The sequence below is a fragment of the Apodemus sylvaticus genome, chromosome 5, assembly GCF_947179515.1.
Source record: "Apodemus sylvaticus chromosome 5, mApoSyl1.1, whole genome shotgun sequence".
NCBI classification, from domain to species: Eukaryota; Metazoa; Chordata; class Mammalia; order Rodentia; family Muridae; genus Apodemus; species Apodemus sylvaticus.
The window spans coordinates 138116237-138137221 of record NC_067476.1 but is presented as its reverse complement, the minus strand read 5'-3'; the positions used below and the strand labels follow the sequence as shown (position 1 = coordinate 138137221).

Sequence of the window (20985 nt, the reverse complement as noted above, 5' to 3'; positions counted from 1 at the left end):
GCTCCCCTGGTAATCATGGCACGGAGGGTGGGGTCTCTTGCAGGGATGGTTTTAGACCCCCTACAGCCTCCTCTTTCTGGAAAGCCAAGGCATACAGAGGACACCACAATCCAGGGGAAATCTGTTTGAAAGCTTCCGAAGAATCCACCCCCACTCCAGGGTGAGCCTGGCGCCAGTCCCATCTGAGGCCCTGCCCAGCCACCCATCCCGCCTCCCAGTATGCAGGCCCAATGCGTGCCCGGCCTGGTGCCATTTTTCCATGGGGCTCAGGCGGTGGTGGTTCACATCTGGAGTCTAGACTCAGAGGCTCTGCCGGCCGGGCCTACCGCCCAGGCTGGGCCCCACTGCCCTGTTTGCTCAGCTGAAGCTGGTTAATTGGAACTGGAGTGGCCTCTGTGGCTGGTTGGCCAGGCAGGCCCTGATCGGTGCTGCAAGGTCTGTGGAACATCTGGCCCGGCTAGGATGGTCATTAGGTGGCAGGCGCCTGGCGCCACTGCCACCTCAGCCTCTGCTGGGGGGCGGCAGTGACTCAATGAGGCCTTTGTGGGCTGCGGGCTGTAGAGCCAACCACACTGTGTGCCTGGGCCGCCTGCCCCATCTGCCACCCTCAGAGGGGCTTTGTTCCAGGACCACATGGCCTCCCCCTGAAGGCAGCACAAGCCTGCAGAGATCCAAGAAGGCCCTAAAAAGACCCCCTGCCTAGAGAAGCCTTTCACGTTTTCCTCCCCATGGAATTTCCGACCCAGAAAATTTGGGTGGCGGACTCAGAAAGGCCCAGCAGACCAGCCACAGTGACTTGGTCCTTCCTATAAGAGAACAGCTCAGTGCTTAGTATGCTGAGCTGGAGTCAACTGCTCGACTGTCCACTGTCCAAGGGCGAGCGGCCCCATTCCCTCGTCCGAACAGTGAGGCTAAAGCACTTATGGCTTAGCATCCTAAGTACAGCTTGGAATCCTGGGTCAACACTCTTGCTCTACATCTGACCAGGGAAGTCTCAGCCCCATTCTCAGTCCCCAGGCTCGGGACAGTCTGTTCTCTGGACACTTCTGCGCCCTCACCGGGGGAAGCACACAGCTCAGGACCATTCTACAGTCTCAGTTTCCCCACCTGGGCAGGTGGACAAGGGATGACTACTCTCTCCTGGTCCTTTGGGAACTCTCTTGAAGGTCAGGAGTGAGGAAAACGCTGGCTTTGGGACCTCTAACTCCTGCCCGACCTTGGAAGGCCTCTTCTATTCTCTGAGGCCTGCTCCCTTCCCAGTGCAGGCTTTCTGATGACCTGGGCTGTATTTTGGGAAGCCCAAGGATGGAAGAGATGGCCCTTTGATTTCCAGCCAGATGGCCAGCAAGCTCCGGGAACCATCTGTCCACAGTTACAGGTTCCTCTGCTGAGGCAGGGTACCCTGTGACACTCTCTTCATCTCATTCCAAGGCCAGCGGGGCGCAGAAGCACTTGCCCGCCACCTTCATTGTCCCCCAGGGGCTTGGACGAGGGAGGTGAGGGACACCCTTGGAAGGCTCATGGGAACCCACTTCTGGCCTGGCAATAGGGTGGGCACCCACGAAGGTGCTGACAAAGACCTCGTGAGTTCATCATGAGACACTAGGCAGAGCTGCTGAGAACTCCCTGGGCACACAGTGGCCTAGCAGCCACGGGGTAAGTTTTTAATGTGAGGCAAAGACAGTTCACAATACAAAAATCAAAAACCACATTCAGTTCCCACCTGGCTCCTGGGGAAGGAAGCAGCAGAGGGTGCCTTTGCCTGCAGGGGATGAGGAGGAGCAGAAGCCAGAGAAAGGGGAGAGGAGACAGGCAGCAGAGGCCCGCTCCCCATCCTGGAGCCACCTTCGCCTCCTGCAGGTGTCTTCTCTTCTGTGTCGCCTACAGGTCAGCCCCTGCCTGTCCGGTCTGGCCCTCAAGGGTCAGGCAGCGCTGCCTCATTTCTCCTTCTTCTCTAGCCTCTTAGATGCCGACGCCTCTGGTGACTCCTCTTTGGATTCGGTCGCGGCTGCTGTATCTTTAGGGTTGGACTCCTCGTAACTGACCAGAAAACAAAGGAACACACTTGAAGGATGCTGAGGGAGGGCAGAGTCTGCTTTGCCCCCTCTCCTTGCAATCCCAGGGGATGAGAGGGCTTGCATCTCAAGCCTAGCCTCTGCCAGTACCTGGCCCCAGCCATCTGTGTGTCCTCATGGGCACCCGGCTTGGCTTTCCCTGTGCCCCGTGCTGCCAAGGGGCTGCAAGGGCAGTGGCAAATGGGAAAGGCTGGGGCTGGACTTATGTAGATCAACTTTAAGCTTCTTGTATCTTCTGCTGGAGAGCAGAAGAGGGTAGAGGGGGAACAAGATTCTGGGAGACCAGCTGGGTCCAGAGGCGCATGGCAGAGTTAACAGCTCTGCCCTGGGTGGGGCTGTTCTGGTGACTAGTCACTCTAAGGTGGACACGTTAGCTCTCACCAGGGTCTCACTAGGTAACTGTGCCCACTCAAGCCCAGCGCACATTTCCTGGCTGGCTAGGGGGGCAGCAAGTGCCTGCTTAATGAATAAAGGAGCACAGGAGAGCGCGGTGTGCCTAGAGTCATTGGCTTAAGCAAGCAAGCAGGCACAGCATCTACTACAGTGTGACACAATGTATGCCCATCTCATGGGACTCCCATTGCTGGTGGGCACGCCAAGGTTCTGGGCTACCTGCTTGCCTTGGGGCTGGGTAGCAGGTACTGATGGTTGTAAACAGCCACCTCCTGCCACCAGCCCAGTGACATTGCCTCACTTCCACTAAGGCTGGAACATCTGCCCTACCTTAGGCCCAGGATAGTGGGGAAGCGGGCAGGTGGGCACCCGCTGGCCATTACATGGCGCTGGGATTCTGCGGGCGCCGGCGACGAGGGCCAGCTAGCTTCTGCTGCATGGAGTCGGCCAGGCTGGCAGGGGAGCCCGAGACTGTGGGAAAGTGAGTGAGCCTCGGCGTATGAGGCAGGATTACAGCCGAGGACTCGTAGCTGTGTAAGAGACAGACAGAGACGACAGAACAAGGAGATGCAGAGGAGGAGATCAGGGAAAGATAGAGACATCCTTCCCGAGGAGCACAGGGCACCTCTCCTGGTCCCGTGGCTTGCCCTTCCACTTTGCTGGGTGTCAAGCAGCCTGCGTGCACTGTGCAGACAGGAGGAGCAGGGTGTGCTGTGATGGACGGAGCATGCTGCTAAACCTGTGTCTCTAGCATATGCTGTTCGGCAACATAGCAAGTGCCAGGGTGAGGCTCTGGGTTCGAACCCTGGCCTCTAACACACTGCACACAGGAAAAAGCACCAGAGTGCAGAGAATGTGCTGGAGAATGATCCCATCAGTGCACGGGTCTCTGAAGGTGCCCTCTTGAGAGCTGGCCTCTCCAATAGACCAACAGGAGCATGGCCTCCCTTCTCACAGCTGCGTCTGTGCACGCTCATGCACATGTGTATGCATGCATGCGAGTGAGGAGGTCAGAGGTTGATGCTGTCCTTCTCCCTAACCCTATGTTGGGAGACAGGGTCTGTTATTGAACCCACGACTCACCCACTGGCGAGACTGGGTGCCTAGTGAACTCCAAGCATCCGTATGTCTCTCCCCACCCAAGGCCAGGGTTACAGATGTGTGCCACTCTACCCTGCTGGGGGCTGGGTATCCAAACACTGGTCTTCATGCTTGCACAGTGGGCACTTTAATCACAGCCAGATCCCTGGTTTGTTTTTAAGAAGTCAATTTGTGTGTGCCATGCATGGTGCTGGTGGAAAGACAGAGGACATGTTATGGGAGTTGCTGCTTCCCTTCAAGCCTGTGGATTCTGGGGAGGAAACTCAGGTCCTCACACTTGGTAGTGAGAATTGTTATCTTGTGGGCCATCTTGCTGACCCATTTTTTAAAAACACATTTGAATTCTTTGGTATGTGAGTGTTTTGCCTGCGTGTATGCACGTGGACCTGGTGGCTAGAGAAGTCGAGTGTGTTGGATCCCCTGGAACTGGAATTTACACACAGTTGTGAGCTGGCACCTAAGTGCTAGGAACTAAAACCAGGTCCTCTGAAATCACGGGAAGTACTCTTCACTGCTGAGCCATCTCTCCAGAGTTCTTTAAAAAAAAATTTTTTTTTTTAACTTTTAAACTTTTCTTTACTAATTTAGAGACAGGATCTTATTATGTAGCCATGGTCAGACTAGAACTCACAGAGACACACCTGTTTTGTTTTTTGAAACAAGGTTTGACTTGCTCCGTTTCTGACTTGGGCCATTTCACCGCTTTCTAGGTATCCTGGTGCTCCCTGCTCTCAGAGGGTCACCATATCTTGCCTGATTAGCATAGTGTGACTTACAGTAGTACAGACCCTCCTGTCTCGGCCTCTCCAGCAGCTGGGACTAAAGGCATCTGGCTGAAACAAGGTTTTACTCTGCTACTCAGGCTGCTGGCCTGGAGCTTGATCTTAATCCTCCTGTGGTGGTGAATGCCTTGATCTTAGTGGAGGCTGGTCTTGAAATCAGTGGTCCTTCTGCCTTAGTACAGGAGTTAAGATATGAAGTCCCACAAGGCACAGGCTCAGCTGTATTTTTTTTTCTTTTTTTTTTGGTTGTTGTTTTTTTGGATTTTTTTTTTTTTCCAAGACAGGGTTTCTCTGTGTAGCCCTGCCTGTCCTGGAACTCACTCTGTAGACCAGGCTGGCCTCAAACTCAGAAATCCGCCTGTCTCTGCCTCCCAGAGTGCTGGGATTATAGGCGTGCGCTGCCACTGCCGCCCGGCAAGGCTCAGCTGTATTAAAAGAAAGTTCATTTTTGACCCCCTTGGCCGGCTGGATGCTGAGCATCCGGGCACAGGTGTTCAGTCTTGTGCAGCAAGCACATTAGTGACTCGATGCTCTCCCTAGTCTGTTTTCACAAGTACTGTGGTGGTGTGAAAAAGAATGATGCCCATAGGCTCAGATTTGAATGCTCAGTCACCAGCCAGTGGTACTATTTGAAAGAATTAGGAAGGAGTGTGGCCTGGCTGGAGGAAGTGTCATAGGAGGTGGGCCGAGGTCTCAAAGGTCCATGGTGGCCCAGTGTCTTGCTCTCAGCCTGTGGATCAGGACAGAGCTCTCGGCTCCTGCTCTAGTTCCCCGAATCCACTATGCTCCCCGCCACAACGTTAATGGACTAAGTCTCTGAAAGTAAGCAAGCCCTGTAATTAAATGCTTTCTTCCATAAGTGCCTTGGTTGTGGTGTTTCTTCACAGCAGCAAAACAGTAACTTAGACAGATACATATTTATTCATGTGTGCCATGGTGCTTGTAAGCTCAGAGGACAACTTATGGGATTTGGTATGTGTATGTGTGTGTCTGTGTGTGTGTGTGTGTGTGTGTGCGCGCGCGCGCGCGCGCGCGCATGTTTGCTATCACACTGAGTACAGGTTTCAGATGCCCTTGGAGGGCTGGCTGCGAGCTGCCCAGTGTGGGTGCTGGGAACCACATTAGAGTCCTCTGAGAAAAGAGCAGGTGCTCCAACTGTGGAGTCATCTCTCCAGCAGCAGCCGTACAAATGTGTAACCCATTCAAGAATGAATGAGTTCTTCAAAAGGGGAGTGGCAGAGAAAGAAAAAAAAGCAAATGATCAGGTTGAGAAAGGGACAGAGGACAGATGAGAGGACTGTCTGCTTTCTTGCTTTTCCCTAAGGACTGTCTGGGTAGGGCGGGGCTTCCACGGAAGAGCATTTAGGGAAACCAGGCCTCAGAGTGAGAAGGAGGTACCTTCTGCCCCGGCTGGGTGCTCCGGGGATACAGGCGCCTGCTTTGGAAATCTCTCTGAACAAGGATGTACAGAGGGAGGGATGGGAACTGCTGACCTCAAGTATCAGGTGCCTTGCCAGAAGATGGGATGGGCGGGCTTCCAACCAGCAGGCCAAGCTGGAGCTGGGGATTCCAGGCAGGGCAGGCATGGGGAGGGGGTGAGTCATCTGTCGCTCTGAGGCAGCCAGGTGCACAGGAGGCCCAGGCAGCACTTGGGGGACAACTTGAGGCCAAGCGGGCGGAGTTGGGTGAAGGCCCCGGAGTGGGCAGCTTTAATAGCAGCTGGCAGCTATTTCTAGGTCTCTGGCAGGCAGGGTTGGTGGTGCCAGGGAGCAGACACCTGCTGGGAGTCATGCAGGCCCTGGGGGTAGGGTGGGGCTGTGCACAAGGCGAGGCAGATGTGGTAGTGGCCATGGGGAAGGGGAAGGGGAGGGTGTAAGAGAAAAGATTATGGCTACAGAGGCAGCTAGACAGGGATGGACATATGCCTTCTTGTTAAGGGTACATCCTTGTCCTAGAACATGCAAACTGATGATGGGGGATGGGGCTTGGGGAAGACAAGCCTAAAGTCACCTGGTGACTTGAGAGTGGGCACCTGGAGAGCGGGCAGCCTGGACAGAACCCCCACCAGTCATTCCTTTAACACACAGTAGACATGCAGGTTGTCTTAGGCTGACCGCCCTGGCTCCTAGGGAAGGTCCCACTGGCAGGCGCAGGCCAGACACCTAGTCACAGAAAGGCACAGGTGGGGGCAGCACTCATGGCCTCGGAGACAATGCTCATGTGATGTAGAGGCTCTGTGCAGCTGTGCTAGGGCTGGCCTCATGTCTGCTCCATCGCGCCTTACCTGAACATCTCCGCCACTTCTCCCTTGGCCAGTGCCACCAGGACAGGAAAGCCGATGCACGCGGGGACCAGGTACAGGAGAGCCGGCTGGGAGAAGACAGAGGCTAGTGAGGGACCGCACTGAGCCAGGTCCACGCCCAGGACCCTAACCCTCTTCTGGAGTTAACTGAGGGATAGCTCAGACGAGTCACTGGCAGGTGACTAAACACAGGGCTAGAGTCAGAGACCAGGGTCCCTCCTCCCCAGAGGAAAAGCAGGGCTCCAAGGCTCCTCAGGAGCCTGACTGGCAGTGTCTGAATCACGGACCAGTTCAGTGCTGCTACCTCTCAGGCTGGCTTTCTTCCTAGAAGCCTGCAGCCTAGGTTGGGGCAGAGCCTTGCATCTGGGAGACGCAGTGACATGGTGAGAACAGTGACAGTAGCTACTGGTGGCTGCAGCCTGTGCACTGGCTTTTCCACTTGTGTGCAGTGCTTTGCCCTCCCCTCCCCCACTCCCAAGTCTGTGCTAAGTCTCCTGGGAAAGCTGGGCTGGGAGAGAAGGAAGACCATCCTCAAGGCGTGAGGCTTTCCCTGGTGTTTCTAGGTCATCTCCACGGCTGTGACCATCCTCCGGGCAGAGAAGGTCTAATGTTCTAGAGCGGGGAGGTGGAGGTGGGGGTAGAGGCACAGCCCAGGTCTCAGTTCTGAGAGTTACCCGGAGAACGGAAGTCCCACATAGTAGACCCTGAAGCCATTCCTTGCCTATGACCTCTGAAAGGTAGACATCACACCATAACACCACTGCTGGATACTCCAGCGTCCCCAGTGCTCCTAGGGGCCTGAAGGCCCCATGAGATATGACCCTCGCCATCCCTTCTAATCTCATCTGACCTACTTTGGCCGTAGCCCCAGTACCTGGGCCCTCAGCTGCCCAGGCTCTTCCTTGCTCTGCCTCCTCCTCAGACCTGTCTCTGTGGAGAAGCCTCCACTTGCATGGCTTCAGGTCCCTTGCAGTGTGTTAGTGATCATTCTAGGCAGAATGGAGTCTCTGTTGGGTTGTGGACTTGGAGGGAGTAAGTGTCCTCTTCCCTGTTTGGTCTCTGTCTGGCATTTAGCAGGGGTGGGGGTGGGGCACGAGATGTACTCTGGCTTCTCCTTGCTCACGAGTTAAGAGATAATTTATCTTGGAGATAAATGGAGTGAGAGTAAAGATACATCGATCTCAGTATGAAGCCAGCCTGTGACTCCACAACAGCAGGTCTCTCCCTACACCTGAGGATGAGCTTTTGGGGGACTATTTTTTGGTTTGGGTGGCTGGTGAGTCACATTACGTTATTATATAGATCACCCTAGAATCTAGTAATAGCCTAACTATCCAGACCTGGGTTCTAAAGACAGTGTCCCTGAGGATCAGAGCAGGGGACAGACCTGCCCAAGGTCACAGAGGGTATGTGAGGCCAAGCTGGGATGAGACCTGGGCTTCCTTCACTGGCACTGGGTCCCTGTAACCCAAGCTGTGAGAAGCAGCTAGAGGCACTCTAAGTCCTAAGCAAACTCATGAGAAAGAAGACATATGAAATGGTTTAAACCTTCAGGTCACAAAACTAGAAAAATGGGCAAGGGTCTAGCCTAGTGGCAGACTGCTCACGTAGCATTTAAGCAGCACTGGGGTTGATTCCCAGCACTGCCCCAGGTGGGGTGGGCGGTACAGCTAGAGAAAGAATAAAATACCCTGTAAGGAGAAAGAAGGTGGGCACTGTGGTGCACACTTGTAATTCTAGCACTAAGGAGACCGAGGCAAGAGAATTACTGCGAGTCTGAGGCTAGCCCAGCTATGCAGGGAGAACTTGTCTCAAAACAAACCAAAATATAGCCAATGAACCAACCAAACAGCCAAAACCAAGCTGGGTATGGTAGTGAGCACCTTTAACCCAAGCATTTGGGAAGCAGAGGCGGGCAGACTTCATGAATGATAAGGTATTCTCACCAGTGAGCTCTAGGCCAGCCAAAGAAACACAGTGAGAACCTGCCTCAAACAACCACCATGCAAACCCTACCAAATCCAACCAAATCACATAAGCCCCTAGAATAGGAGGAAAAAGAACGCAAGTAGAAGCAGGGATGGAAGGTGGAACTCTAAACAGCAAGTCTAGTTTGTGGGCTTGAGGGATGACTGAGCGGTGAGGACCACACACTGCTCTTGTAGAAGACCCAAGGGTGGTTCTGTAGACCCACAACTGCCTGTAACTCACTCCAGGTTAGCTGACATCCTTTGCTGACCACTACAGGCACCTATACTCAGGGATACAAACCTAACACTCTTTCACACAGTATACTAAACTAAGAACAGACAGATGAGCAAACTGGGCCTGGGGGATGGGGGAGGACAGGTCAGGAGTGACAGCCAGGGTCCTCCTCTGCAGCCCACGCATTCTCTTGCCCACGACAGTCTTGGGCAGAATGTAGGACTTTTGGGGGAGCATGCGTGGACTTTACTCTTTCCTAGTGGCCTTCTTACTGGGAGCTGGTGGCCTCAGGTTCATGGGAAGGTTCCTCTAAGAGAGATCAAGTTTGCTATTGTCAGAGGGATACAAGGCTGCCTTCTTTTCTTTCTTCCCATGGTACCCAGGACACTCTTCAATGAGAGCGTGAAGGAGAGAGATGTCCAAGGGCAGTGATGCAGGGCCGGGGCTTTCTGAGGGGGTTTCTCACACAGGTAACCCAGGCTTGCTGGAATTAGCTATGTAGCCCAGGTTGACTTTGAATTTGGGCACCTCCCCTTCCACCTCCCAAATGCTGGCATCATAGGCATGCACCTAGCCGGGAAGGTTTTCTAAAAGGCTAAGAGAACTGAAAGGACTTCTACCTAGAGCAGTGCTGCTACAGGGGCTGCTAATGTCTTCTTGGAGAAGCAGACCCCATTCATCAGGCTCCACCTATGTCCTGGACCCCTTCTTCAAGGACTTTCAGGGAGATAGCCATCCAGATGATCAAGAACAGGGGCGCAGGCCTGGCTAGCTAGATTACCTGGCTAAATCTGTCCTTCTAGGCCTCTGGGCCCTCCCTGTACCCTGCAAGAGAGGGAGAGTCTCTTCTTTCTCCAGGGGAGAAGGCAGGCCCGCCACCTGGTGGCTGCAGGGGGAATGTCTCTGGCCTACTCCAGCGTAGGGTTGGGAGCTGCAGTACAGGCCTTGAGAAGGCCTCTAAGCTTGTTCCTGGATCTGGCACTCTGTAATTCTCTCACCAAGCCCATAACATGCTCCACGGGCACAGCAGAGGCTGTACCAAACATAAATGAATGAATGAGCAGGCTCTGCTAACACTCTGGGTGTCTCTGCTTATGGGCCACACCCTTGGTCTTTGTCCAAGGTTTAAGTGCAGGCACAGTGCTCTTGAGATAAATTCAGGGGCAGCTCTCGTGTGACGGCACTCTGCGGAGGGGAGGAGTGAAGAGCGGCAATACATAGCCTACTCCTCTTCCTCCTCAGGGCTCCTCAAAACTGTATAGCATGGCCGCAGTGAGAGCCTGCGCCTGCATCGATTAGCAGTTTGCAGTGTGATACTCTGCATCAAGGAAGGCTTCGTGTGGACAGTAAGAGTTATCTTGGTATTCAGAATGCACAGCATTTAAAACTCAAGTTTTCCATTCAATACTTTTGGGCTGTGGGAAACTAATCTCACAGAGAGCAAGGCTGTGCTGGGGACAGGGTATCCAGGTGCCATCCGTCCCATCCTTAAGCCACTCCCCTTTCTGCTTTCATTAATGACTAAGCACAGAGCTCCGGTGACCTGGCCTGCCTCCCGGAGAGGACTCTGGTGGATGCCCACTTGGGGGGGGGGTTCCTCTGTCTCTACACGTCACGCTGTTCCTGCAGCCCGGGCCTAGTGTTCACATCGTCCCAGGCCGAGTCCTAGCTCTAACAGTCAGTCGCTGGGCGGTGCCTCAGCTCTAGCTTCCGCAAGAGCTCCCTAGGACTCAGGTTACAGAGCCTGGCACGTGCATTGTGTCTGTCAGACAAGAGGAGAAGCAATCCTGCTGCTCAGTCCTTCATGGCTTCCTCTCTGCAGCCCTCTAAGATCCCATGCTGTTCACTGTGGTGGCTCAGGCTCTGCTGCCTACCTTGGTGGGAGGAGGCGGCAGAGCCGTGGCTTTCATTTGGCTGAAGCGCCCGCTCACCCAGTCCTGCTCTTTGTCCGCCTATGCTAGCCTGCCTGGGAAGCCTTCACCGCTTTCCCTGCCTCTTCCTCCATGCCTAGAATGGCCATGTGACACACTTGTCTGCTTAGGGGCTGCAGGCAGAACCAGGTAGAGAGAGAGCTCTGACAAAATGTCTGCTTTCCTATGAGAACAGTGGCATGCTGAGCATGCTGGGAGTAGCACCTGCCGCAGCTGCCCCATCGCCACAAGTCAAAGACAACAAAAGCAGGACTGTTTTGCTGCCACAGCAGGGTGCTGACCTCTCACAGAGCAACTCTAAGTTCTATACAGTCAGGGAAGCACTCCCCTCGCACCCCTAGGACCGACATGCCCTGAGGACCGACCGCTGCTCACCTGGGCATGCTTGAAGATGTGCATGATGAAGATGGTGAGGCCCAGGCCGAAGATGTAGGCCGCGAAGCTGGTGTAGAAGTACGTGTGGGTGTTCTTCTTCAGGCTGCAGGGAAGGCGGAAGGAAGAGGTTAGAGGAGTAACAACAGTCTTTCTGCAAAGACGTGTACCTAGTACGTCCCTGAGCTATGTCTCTTTTCTTCTTCCATGTTCAGTTTATACCTTTGCAGAAAGGTGAAAGCCATGAGGCCATTTGTAAATAACAAATGTAAGAATTTAGAAATGACTCTAAGAGTTTTAGCCAGCACAAAATCTCTGGAGGAAAAAAAAAAGCCGGCTCTAGGTTATCCCCACGTCCATGGAGTCGAGTCCGCCAGGGACTGAGTCAGGCCTGTGCGTGCTGGGCAAGGGTTCCTCCGAGCTCCAGTCCAGCCTTATGCTTAGTTTCTACAATAGTCTGAAGAGATCCTGAGAAGGGAGGCCTCAGGAACAGCTAGATCTGAACACAGTGTCTCAAGTACAGCCTGACAAAGAAGGGCTACAGCTGGCTTCCCTGAAGCCACCGAGGTCAGCCTGTGCTCAGTACTCCCCAAACTGGTGCAGCAGACCCGAGGGGGAACTCTTGTTTACCACCATGGATAAGAGGTTGAGGCTTCCAGGGTCAGACTGGCCGCCAAGGGCACAGAGTTACAAACACCAATCTCAGCTAAAAAGATTTTTTTTTTTTGGTTGGCAGTGGTGGGGGGTTGGAGAGTGGACTTCAAACTTCAGAATGCAGGTGGAATGGGAATTTGTCTGGCTATGTGTGAGTGGAGGTACCTTCTCTGGGCTCCTGAAAGCTGGAAAATGCTAGAAGCCCAGGCCAGGCCAGACCGTCCCTGGCTTACCTGATGTCAAAACGAAGCAGTAACGCAATGAAGATCCCTGAAGGGAAAAAGGCAGAGTTAGAAGGCTAGGTTGGGGTTGGGTGGAGACATGGAGTAGGATACCTGACTGATGGCCTTGCATGGCCCCCTGTCTCCAGCATCGTATTATCACAACAGGCCTTCCACGGAGTGTCTCACTGACCAGGGACTGTGGAAATTAAGTGAGGCCACAGCTCCCAGAGCTCAGCCAGGGGGTGGGACAATAGGGAGAAGGACACCAGTTGGGAGGGATTCCAAATGGACACCAAATCTGGGCTTGTTCTAACTGAAAGATGGACCTAACTTACGGCCTTGTGTCGGAAAAGGTGGACTGCGGTAGGGCCTCTGAAGAGGGCTCCTTCAAAGTAACACAGGCCAAGGAGAGTGGGAAGCCTGTTCTGAGGGACTAGTATGGCTATGTGTGGGGCAGGAGGGAGACGCAGCACAGAATGACCACGCAGCAGGCTCAGGCCCTACATTGGGAGTAAGGAATACAATGTGCTAAGCGCATTCTGGGAGGAGAACCACCTAACAGGTCTAGAAGGAGCGCTGTGGCTGCTGCCGGGTAGGAGGTGGTGGGCGGAGCTGGAAGTACCACAGAAGTCCAGGAGTGCTAACTCTGCCCCTTAGCACCCGATTCACACTTCAAAACCAAGGCCAGATGCCCCACAATCCAGAGTCTCTGAGACACGGCTGGCCAGTCCACTCTCTGTGTGCCACACACACCACATTCTAAGTGGACCTCTCTCCTCATCGGCCTTTCAGGCTCACACAGACAGGACAGACTAAATCTCACTTAGCTGGGGACAACCTCTCAGAGCTGAAACATTCTGCATCTATCAAAAGCATCAACTAGTAAGCATGATCAATAGATTTTTACAATGCCACCTTTGGAACCCAGGCCCAGAATCGTGCATGCCAGGCAAGGGCTCTACCATCGAATTGAGCTCCCCACCTCATGTCATTAATTTAAAGAAGGAAATGAGTCTGTGAGAGGAGAGATGGGTGGAGAAAGCTGACCAGAGCGGCCTTTTCTACAGTGTTTGGGGCTCAGCGCCCCCTGGTGACCGACACCTGTAACAGCTCTCCCACCTAAGCAGGGGTAGGGGCTCTGCTAACTGTATTAACTCCTGGCAGCTGAGGGGGTTTCAACACGCTGCTATTTGGACTGAGTGACTGCTAGAAGATTTGGAGACATGTACAGATCCTTGAGTAACTAATATGGGGAGGATGTATATACCTAAAGCCCAGGACCACACACATCAAGAAGACCGGGCTTCTGTAAGGCAGAGGTTCTCAACCCCTTTGTGTCAAATAACCCTTTCATAGGGGTCACCTAAGACCATTGGAAAATACAGATATTTACAATTCATAACAGTAGCAACATTACAGTTATGAAAAATAGCAACGAAAATAATATTATGATTGGGAACCACTGCATGATGGGGAGCCTCATTAACGGTTAAGAACTGTGGCTGTAAGGCATTGGCCTTGGGGATGGGAGGTCAGCATTTTCTTTAAAAACAGTTCTGGTCACCAAGCCAGGCATCAAGCTGGGATGAAAACAGGACTACAATCTGTAGCCACCACCATCACTACAACCACCACAGAAGTCTCTACCTATTGCCAGGGGGTCAAAAATTAATCTTAAGAAAAAAAATCCATGTGCATTGTTGTTTTGCTTGTGTGTATGTGTGTGTGTGTGTGTGTGTGTGTGTGAGAGAGAGAGAGAGAGAGAGAGAGAAAGAGAGAGAGAGAGAGAGAGAGAGATCCTCTGGAACTGCAGTTAGTTTTGAACTGCCGCATGAGTGCTAAGACTCGAACCTGCGTCCTCTGGAAGAGCAGCTGGTGCACTTAACTGTTGAGCCATCTTTCCAGTCCCAACTTTTTCTTCTTTACTAAGAGTCCCATGTTGACCAGCTAACCAGGCTAATTCAGAATTCTGTGTCTGGGGTTACTGGGGTTAAAGGCACGTGCCATCATTTTCTACTACACAACTCAAACCTCCCATATTAGTTACCTGGGAAACAAGTCCCTGTTGGCTTTGGTATTGTACAGTGTGGGGATACAAGGCGGGTGAGGTGGGTGGGATGCCAAACCCAATCTCTCAGACAAGCTGAAACATTTCTTTTAACCTGTTTCTCTGATCTGGAATACAGAAATTCCCTCTTTCCCCTCTGCACAATCAGAGGGCCCCACTGCTGAGGATGGTATGGCTTTCTCTCTGTCCTTTAGAGGAACTAGGAGCTAGACAGATCCCTGAGAAGCAGACCGGAAGAGGGACCCCAGACAAAGAAAGACGCGCATGCGCACACACATTCAGCTGCTTCACCCCTTGACCTGAGACAAAGGCCTGGCAGGCTTTTTCTCCCATAAGCAGGGCTCCCTCTTCTGGCTGACCAGTCTGGGTTGGCCAGATATATTCAAGGCCATTCTTATGGGAAAGAGACCAGCTGTACGCCACCAAACCACAAACTCGCACTGAGGGGGAACTGGCCAAATCCTCATGACCTGGCCCATTCCCAGTAAGTCAGGCTAGCTTCCCACTTTGTACCAAAACTCTGACACAGCAAGCGTCTTTTCCAATCCTGCACCACGGTCCTCTCCCAGCAATTACCTGGAATGACAATGTCTCCAAGTCCCAGCATGGCAAAGTTGTCCGCTTCAAGGCCCTTTTCTAGCAGATCCTGGGGGAACACCACTGCAGGGAGAGGCAGGAGCGAGACGGGAAGGATCAGAGGGAACTCTGGTCCTCAGGCTGCCAGCCTCCAGCCCTCCCTCACACACGGCTGTTTCTGGTATACGGGGAGATGACAGGGTGCTCAGAGGATGAAATGGCAGCTCTACAAGGAGGAGGACTCTAGGGTCACCTAGCCACGTGGCCATGGGACCAAGCCAGGGTTCTGCCAGGATTCTAGGACCACCAAGCATCTTTCAAGGTCGCTTCACCCTCTTCTTTCCTGAAACCGCGCCCATAAGGTCCTGGAGCTTGGGCATCAGGTGATTCAGGGTCATCTCAGGCTGAGACTCCACGTTAATCTGCATTCTCCATCTACCTTGCTGGAGCATGGTAGTTGGTTGACTTGGGGACAGATCTAGCTATGAAGCCCAGGCTGGCCTTCAATTCTCATTCCTCTCAAGTACCAGGATTACATTCCTGCATGTGTGTGATACATCTTCAGCCAAAGGAACCAATGCTTCAAATTTTTTAAAGATTACTTCTTTCTATTTTACGTGCACTGGTGTTCTGCCTGCATGTATGTCTGAAGGTGCCAGATCCCCTGGAACTGAAGTTCTAGACAGTTGTCAGGTGTCATGGAGGTGCTGAGAATTGAACTCCAGATTCTCTGCGGTAGAGAGAGCAATAGCCAGTGCTCTTAACCACTGAGCCATCTCTTCAGTCCCGTATGTATGTATGTATGTATGTATGTATGTATTTAATCTTTTTGGGGTACTAGAGGTTGAATCCAGGTCCTCATGCATGGTAGGTGAGCACTCCACTACTGGCTGCACCAACAGCCCCCTAACCTGACCTGACCAATGAATCATGAAGGAAGCCTCCTCAGTGGACCTGGGGGTTGCGGGGGTGGGGTGCACTCCTTCTTGAGGAAAGAGAAAGAGAGTCCTCTCTGTGCCTCTGGACATGTCTGGGTGTAGAGTCAATGCTAGAACCGTGGTTTTCCTCTGGGGACTATGGGAAGTTGAGCAAGGACAGGTAACGTGTTGGGAACGGTAGGGTGGGAGGGCAGAAGTAACCTTACTTTCGGTGATTCTACACGGCACTAATCCATTCTTAGCTGATATACCTAGGCTTCCTGTAATGGAGATAACAAAAATGTCTCCTTGTTTACATAGGCCCTGTAATCTCAGTACTTGGAAGCAGAAGCAGCAGGATCAGAGGCTCAAAGTAACACAGTGAGTTAGTTCTAGGATTGCTTTGGCTACCTGAAATGCATCTCGACAAACATCCAAAGAACCTCTCCTTCTTCAAAGACATTGGTACTTAAGGTTTTTCATTTTCTCTTGGGTGGGAATTGAAACAGGGTTTCTCTGTGCACACCTGGCCAGTCTGATCTACAGAGTGAGTTCTAGGAACTCTGTAGACCAGGCTGGCCTTGAACTCAGAGATCTACCTGCCTCTGCCTCCCAAATGCTGGGATTAAAGGTGCGTGCCACCACACTCAGCTACAGTTGGATTTTTAATACTGTTATGTAAACACATTACTCTAAAAAGCAACAAGGTGTGCTAAGAGTTGGTAGACAAAGAGCACCTGGTAGTCTTAAGGGAACCCCAGTATGATGTAGTGAACATGGAGGCACCGCAGGCCCTGTGGTACTGTCAGGCACCTCTCGTGTGTTTATTCCTGTTCCTGTTTCCTATGACACCATGTGGCATGACCAAGTGGCCCAAGGCCGCAGTCTGTGAGGAAGCCTGTGTTCCAGAACAGCTACAGATGAATCAATGAAGAGAAAATAAAGAGAGGCCCTGACACCAATGATGTGACACCAGTGATGACCCAACTGGGTAGAGAGGAGGATGTCCGGATATGGGAGGTGGTCACTTACATTTTATTGGTGCCTCAAAGGACTTGGCCACAGTCACCATCACGTTGGTGCCGAATACCTGGAAGGAGAGGTGGGTGGGTAAGAAGAGGCTATCCCTAGGCGTCTAGATGCAGAATTGACCGAGGTGTAAGAGAGTCAAACAAGGAACTGGGAGAGTTCAGCGCAAACCTGACATTGAGTTGAGGTGGCCCGTCATGTGGTTGTGGGCAGAAGAGAGTATAAAGGAGAAAGACCCTAGCTGGCCCAAGCCAGGCAGCCTGTTGGCCAGGCTTCCATTCCACTAAGACACAAAGATGCCGCCAGGCGGCAGTGGAGGCGGCATGAGTTTTTAATCCCAGCACTCAGGTAGAGGCACTCAGATCTCTGGGTTCTAGGCCAGCCTGGTCTACAGAGCAAGTTCCAGGACAGCCAGGCTGTTAAAGAGAGAAATCCTGTCTTGAAACACCACCACCAAGAGAAGAGAGACCGACAAAGACCTTAGGTAGCATCATTCAAAGACCAAAGGTCTTCTGGAGCCAGGGAAAGGATGTTGCAGTCAGGCAAATCTCAGACCCCTCGTAGCAGTACCTCAGAAGAGTGAGTATGCAGCCAGAGCACAACTAACCTTTGCCTTCCTTGCTGGGTATCCACCAGCATCCACCACTCCTGCCCAGATGCCCCTGAGCCTCAACTCATCTGTCCCAAAGACACAGGATTAAGAAGTTTAATCTGGGAAGACAACCTGAGGGCATCTGAAGGCACTGGGTACTCTGGATTTACAGATGGACCAACAATAGATCTGCTTTGGGGTACAAACTTCCATCAGACTGCCACTTGGACCATAGATTCAGGGAAGCCGGGAGGCGGAGGAGGACCCTCAGAGCCGGACATCATGTCCCTGCCTGACTCACCCAGAAGATGTCATAGATGAAGAGTCCTCCAAGCAGGATACAGCCAGTGCTCACGTTGTTCAGGTGCAGGAGCTCTACCCCATTAAGGGAGAAGGCCAGGCCGAACAGGTTGTTGGCAATCCAGTGCTGAAGAAAGGTGGGAGTGAGGCCAACTCACTGCGGTGTCCCATCCTACCCTGTCACCCGGACCTCCCCTTCTGCACAGCTTCAGACTACTTACCTTCCTCAGAAGGTACCAGACACCCACGACGCTGCTTAGGCCCAGGCACGCCAGGTCCTTAGTGTCAAACTCATAGTTGATGATCTCTGGGCAGAGAGGCCAGGTAAGTCCACTCCCCAGAGGCTGTCCCCCCCTCAATCTGTCAGCCCCTGGATGAAGGAGGGCATGGCTGTCAGCATGGTTACACAGGCCTATGGGCTCAGTCTAGGCTCAGCTAGACGGGCAGGGGCATCGGGGTGGGGAAGGCTCACTGGAGTCATGCCCAACCCCCCTTAATTTTTTGGATGGGGGAACATAAGCCCAGATAAAATGCAGGATGTTGGAGACACAGGCTTTGCCACCTGAAGCTGGGTGACCCTGGGAAGGCAGGGCCCTCTTAAGAGTTTGTTTCCCTATCTGTAAAAGGTTAACAGCACCTTCCTCATGAGGGTGAGGAGTAAGGCTGTTCTTACAATGCCCTCAGCACAGTGCCTGGAACTCAGTGGGTTCCCTAGTAATGGTTCTCTTACCAAGCTCAGAATTTTAGGAAATCAAGGGGATTGCTGGTAATGTTTCACAAGAAGAGGGAGGAGGAAAAAGAGAGAAAGAGAGAGAGAGAGAGAGAGAGAGAGAGAGAGAGAGAGAGAGAGAGAGAGAGAGAGAGAGAGAGAGAGAGAGATAGCAAATAGGCAAGAGGAAATCTCGAAGCCTGCTCTTGTCAGGAGCACCTTGGTAGAAAACTCTGATGTCAGACCCACTCTGGATGCTTCCGACTTTTCTAATAAGGAAGCCCAGAGAGGTTGTGGAGACTGCCCTGGGCCAGAGTGTGGCCACTTTTTGTCAGGTTCCAAAGTGCAGCAAGCTGCTTGTTCCCCAATTTCTGCTCTCTTGCGGTTACGACACCCGACTTTGTTTTTTAAAGGTATCAGTTGAATTTATTCAGCACAACCACAGAGGTATTGTCTTCATGATGTCACATACAGACACACACACAGATACAACACAATATTTATATTTAGCTCGAGTGTATTGCGTCTAAGGCTCACTTATACGTCTTCATGTGCCACAGGCCGTCATTTAGATAATGGATATTCTCAATGCCGATCCCCTTGTTGATTTTCTCAATGTCTGCTGCAGCCATCTTCATGACTCCGACACACAGGGCATGCTCTTTGCCTTCTGCCATGACCGCCACGATGGTATCTACTGCAGCAGTGTAGAGCTTCGCTCCAGGAGATGTTAAACCCGGACACATGATATTTGCACCACTGAGCACAAATTTGATGGCTCCTTTGTCGACCTGCTGGTGTGGCAGGATAAACGGGTATTTGTGAAGTAATCTTAGCGTTGGATAAAAAGGTCCTTTTCTCTGCCTGAAAAACAGTAATTCTCCGTTGACTGTAAGGATTTCCATGTGTTCATGGCATCTCACTATTTTGACGGGATCTTTCTTAGGCATGATTTGATTAAGCCACGGTTCGATACCTGGAAACTGCTCAGTCAGTTGGCTCTTAATACCCTTAATAACGGAAGTTTTCAGTTGGATGCAGTTGGACACACTTTCCTTCTCGTCAAATTTCTTGAACATGATCTTGGTGAAGGGGCACCGACAGGTATGAGAGCTGAGGCGAAGCGTGGATCGCCGACCGTCCGAGTTGCGGTCTACAGGAAGGATGGCACCGGCATCCGAGCCGGCCGTTGTCGCTAACCGGAAGATGGTCCGACAAACTGCACTTTACGGCTGTGCTAAATCCAATAACTTCCGCTCCACTGACCCCCACGTTTGCGCTGCCCCTCACGTGGTTGCCCCACTGGTTCTTCTTCCGACTTCCGGCTCTTCTCCGGATTTCCGGCAGCAAGAAGGGGGGGGGGGGTCCGAACCGGAAAATGCGTCAGAGCATCCGAGTCGAGGGCTAGACCACCACTTCGAGTTCGGACTGGACATGCGCCGAGCTGCGGCACTCGGCTCTCGCGGCACACCTCTCGCGGCACTGTCCAGCTCCCCGGGAACTAACTGGCCAATAGGAATGTTCCTGTGGCTGCGGAGTGGTTGCCATCCTAGACATTCCCGGAACGTCTCCCGAGTATTATAAAGCTCCAGAACCCCGAAGGGCTTTATGGATGTTAAAAAAACAGGCGTAGCCTTTAAAAAACTCTAATAATTATTTATTTGGCAAAGGTGTACTTGACGCAGAGACGAATCATATCAACGTATTTGGGGACAAGGCCGATTGTGCTTGGCAACCAGGAGAGAATGGAATACATTCCACAAGCTATTCATTTCATGTATGTGTGAATTATCTTCCTTTTGGTCCAATCCATTGTTACTCTTGTCACCTTGTTTATATCCACATGGTGCCTTACGCATCTTCATAGTTATCTCTTTCAAAGCTTACGTGAAACAATCACGAGATAGGCACGCTAAGAGCTGTCTGGTCCGGCTTTTACTAGGGGCTTATATGAGCTAGGCACTGTGCTGAATGCTCTTTGCTTATTCCACTTTACAGATGGGGTAACAAACCTCTAACAAAAACCATCCAGATTCCCATATCTAGGTGGTGGCAAAGCTGGGATATGAACCAAGGGCTCACGATTTTGAGTTTTGTCTTTGTACTCATGTCTACGGAAAACCCAGGATTGGATGAAGAAGAGAGGGGGAGACACAACTCAGGGGAATTGGGCAGCACTGACCTTCCTTGTTTTCCCCAGAGCCCTGTGTGAAGAGCAGCTGATACTGGCGATTTGGGAAGTTGGCTGGAAAAAACTTATTCATGAAGGGGCTGAAAAGAAAGACAAAGTAGGTCGGCAAACAGTGACCCCAGCTCTAAAAGATCCCACTAATGCCTATTTGTGGCCGTTTACCTGCAGATGCCTTTTTAAGCGCCTTGGTAGGTACAACTGTTCCTGCTCTATAGATCTGGAGTCTATTAGAGGATGCCTTGACCAGCGTCACACAGGCAGCCAGGATTTGAAGTGAGATTCAAACTGAGGTTTCTGAACGCCTGATTTGTTTGGTTTACTGGCAAAGTGGACATAAAACTTGGTATGAAAAATTTGGGGGCCAGTCAGAATATCTAAGTCTGGTCCATGTGCCTCTGGCATCTGTCTACATTGTTAAGAAATGTACTCCCAGACTCTTATAATCCCACGACACTGATCAGACAACAGGACTGGGCTTTTACAAAGGTAGTTGAGATCTACCAGCCAGGTGAGCCACAGCCCATAGGGTGGGAACATCCTCATTTTTATGCCTACTATGAAGTC

At 52.1% G+C, this 20985-nt stretch overlaps 2 protein-coding genes across 7 annotated transcripts in view; both read right to left on the bottom strand.

Moving 5' to 3' along the window:
* Positions 1-1627: 1627 nt before the first annotated feature.
* The window catches only part of Hm13 (histocompatibility minor 13), a 35038-nt gene continuing 15680 nt past the window's right edge, over positions 1628-20985 (bottom strand). For 2 of the 6 annotated variants that reach the window (XM_052183917.1, XM_052183919.1), the window contains 9 exons: positions 20413-20501; positions 17743-17891; positions 17523-17648; positions 16633-16690; positions 14684-14767; positions 12049-12085; positions 11165-11267; positions 6636-6721; positions 1628-2040 (listed from right to left, as the gene is read on the bottom strand). In XM_052183917.1, the coding sequence (XP_052039877.1) occupies positions 1938-2040; positions 6636-6721; positions 11165-11267; positions 12049-12085; positions 14684-14767; positions 16633-16690; positions 17523-17648; positions 17743-17891; positions 20413-20501 (835 nt within the window). In that variant the 3' untranslated portion in view covers positions 1628-1937. Of the gene's footprint in view, positions 2041-2851; positions 2999-6635; positions 6722-11164; positions 11268-12048; positions 12086-14683; positions 14768-16632; positions 16691-17522; positions 17649-17742; positions 17892-20412; positions 20502-20985 lie in introns of all 6 variants that reach the window. The other 4 variants (XM_052183918.1, XM_052183921.1, XM_052183922.1 and 1 more) reach the window with 3 other exon arrangements.
* Positions 17902-20339, bottom strand: Mcts2 (MCTS family member 2). Its single transcript, XM_052183924.1, has one exon. The coding sequence runs from the start codon at positions 19307-19309 to the stop codon at positions 18764-18766; it is 546 nt and encodes a 181-aa protein (XP_052039884.1). The 5' UTR covers positions 19310-20339; the 3' UTR covers positions 17902-18763.

Excerpts from the sequence above, each read along its gene's own strand:
- Mcts2 (XM_052183924.1), bottom strand. The coding sequence starts at position 19,309 with ATGTTCAAGAAATTTGACGAGAAGGAAAGTGTGTCCAACTGCATCCAA.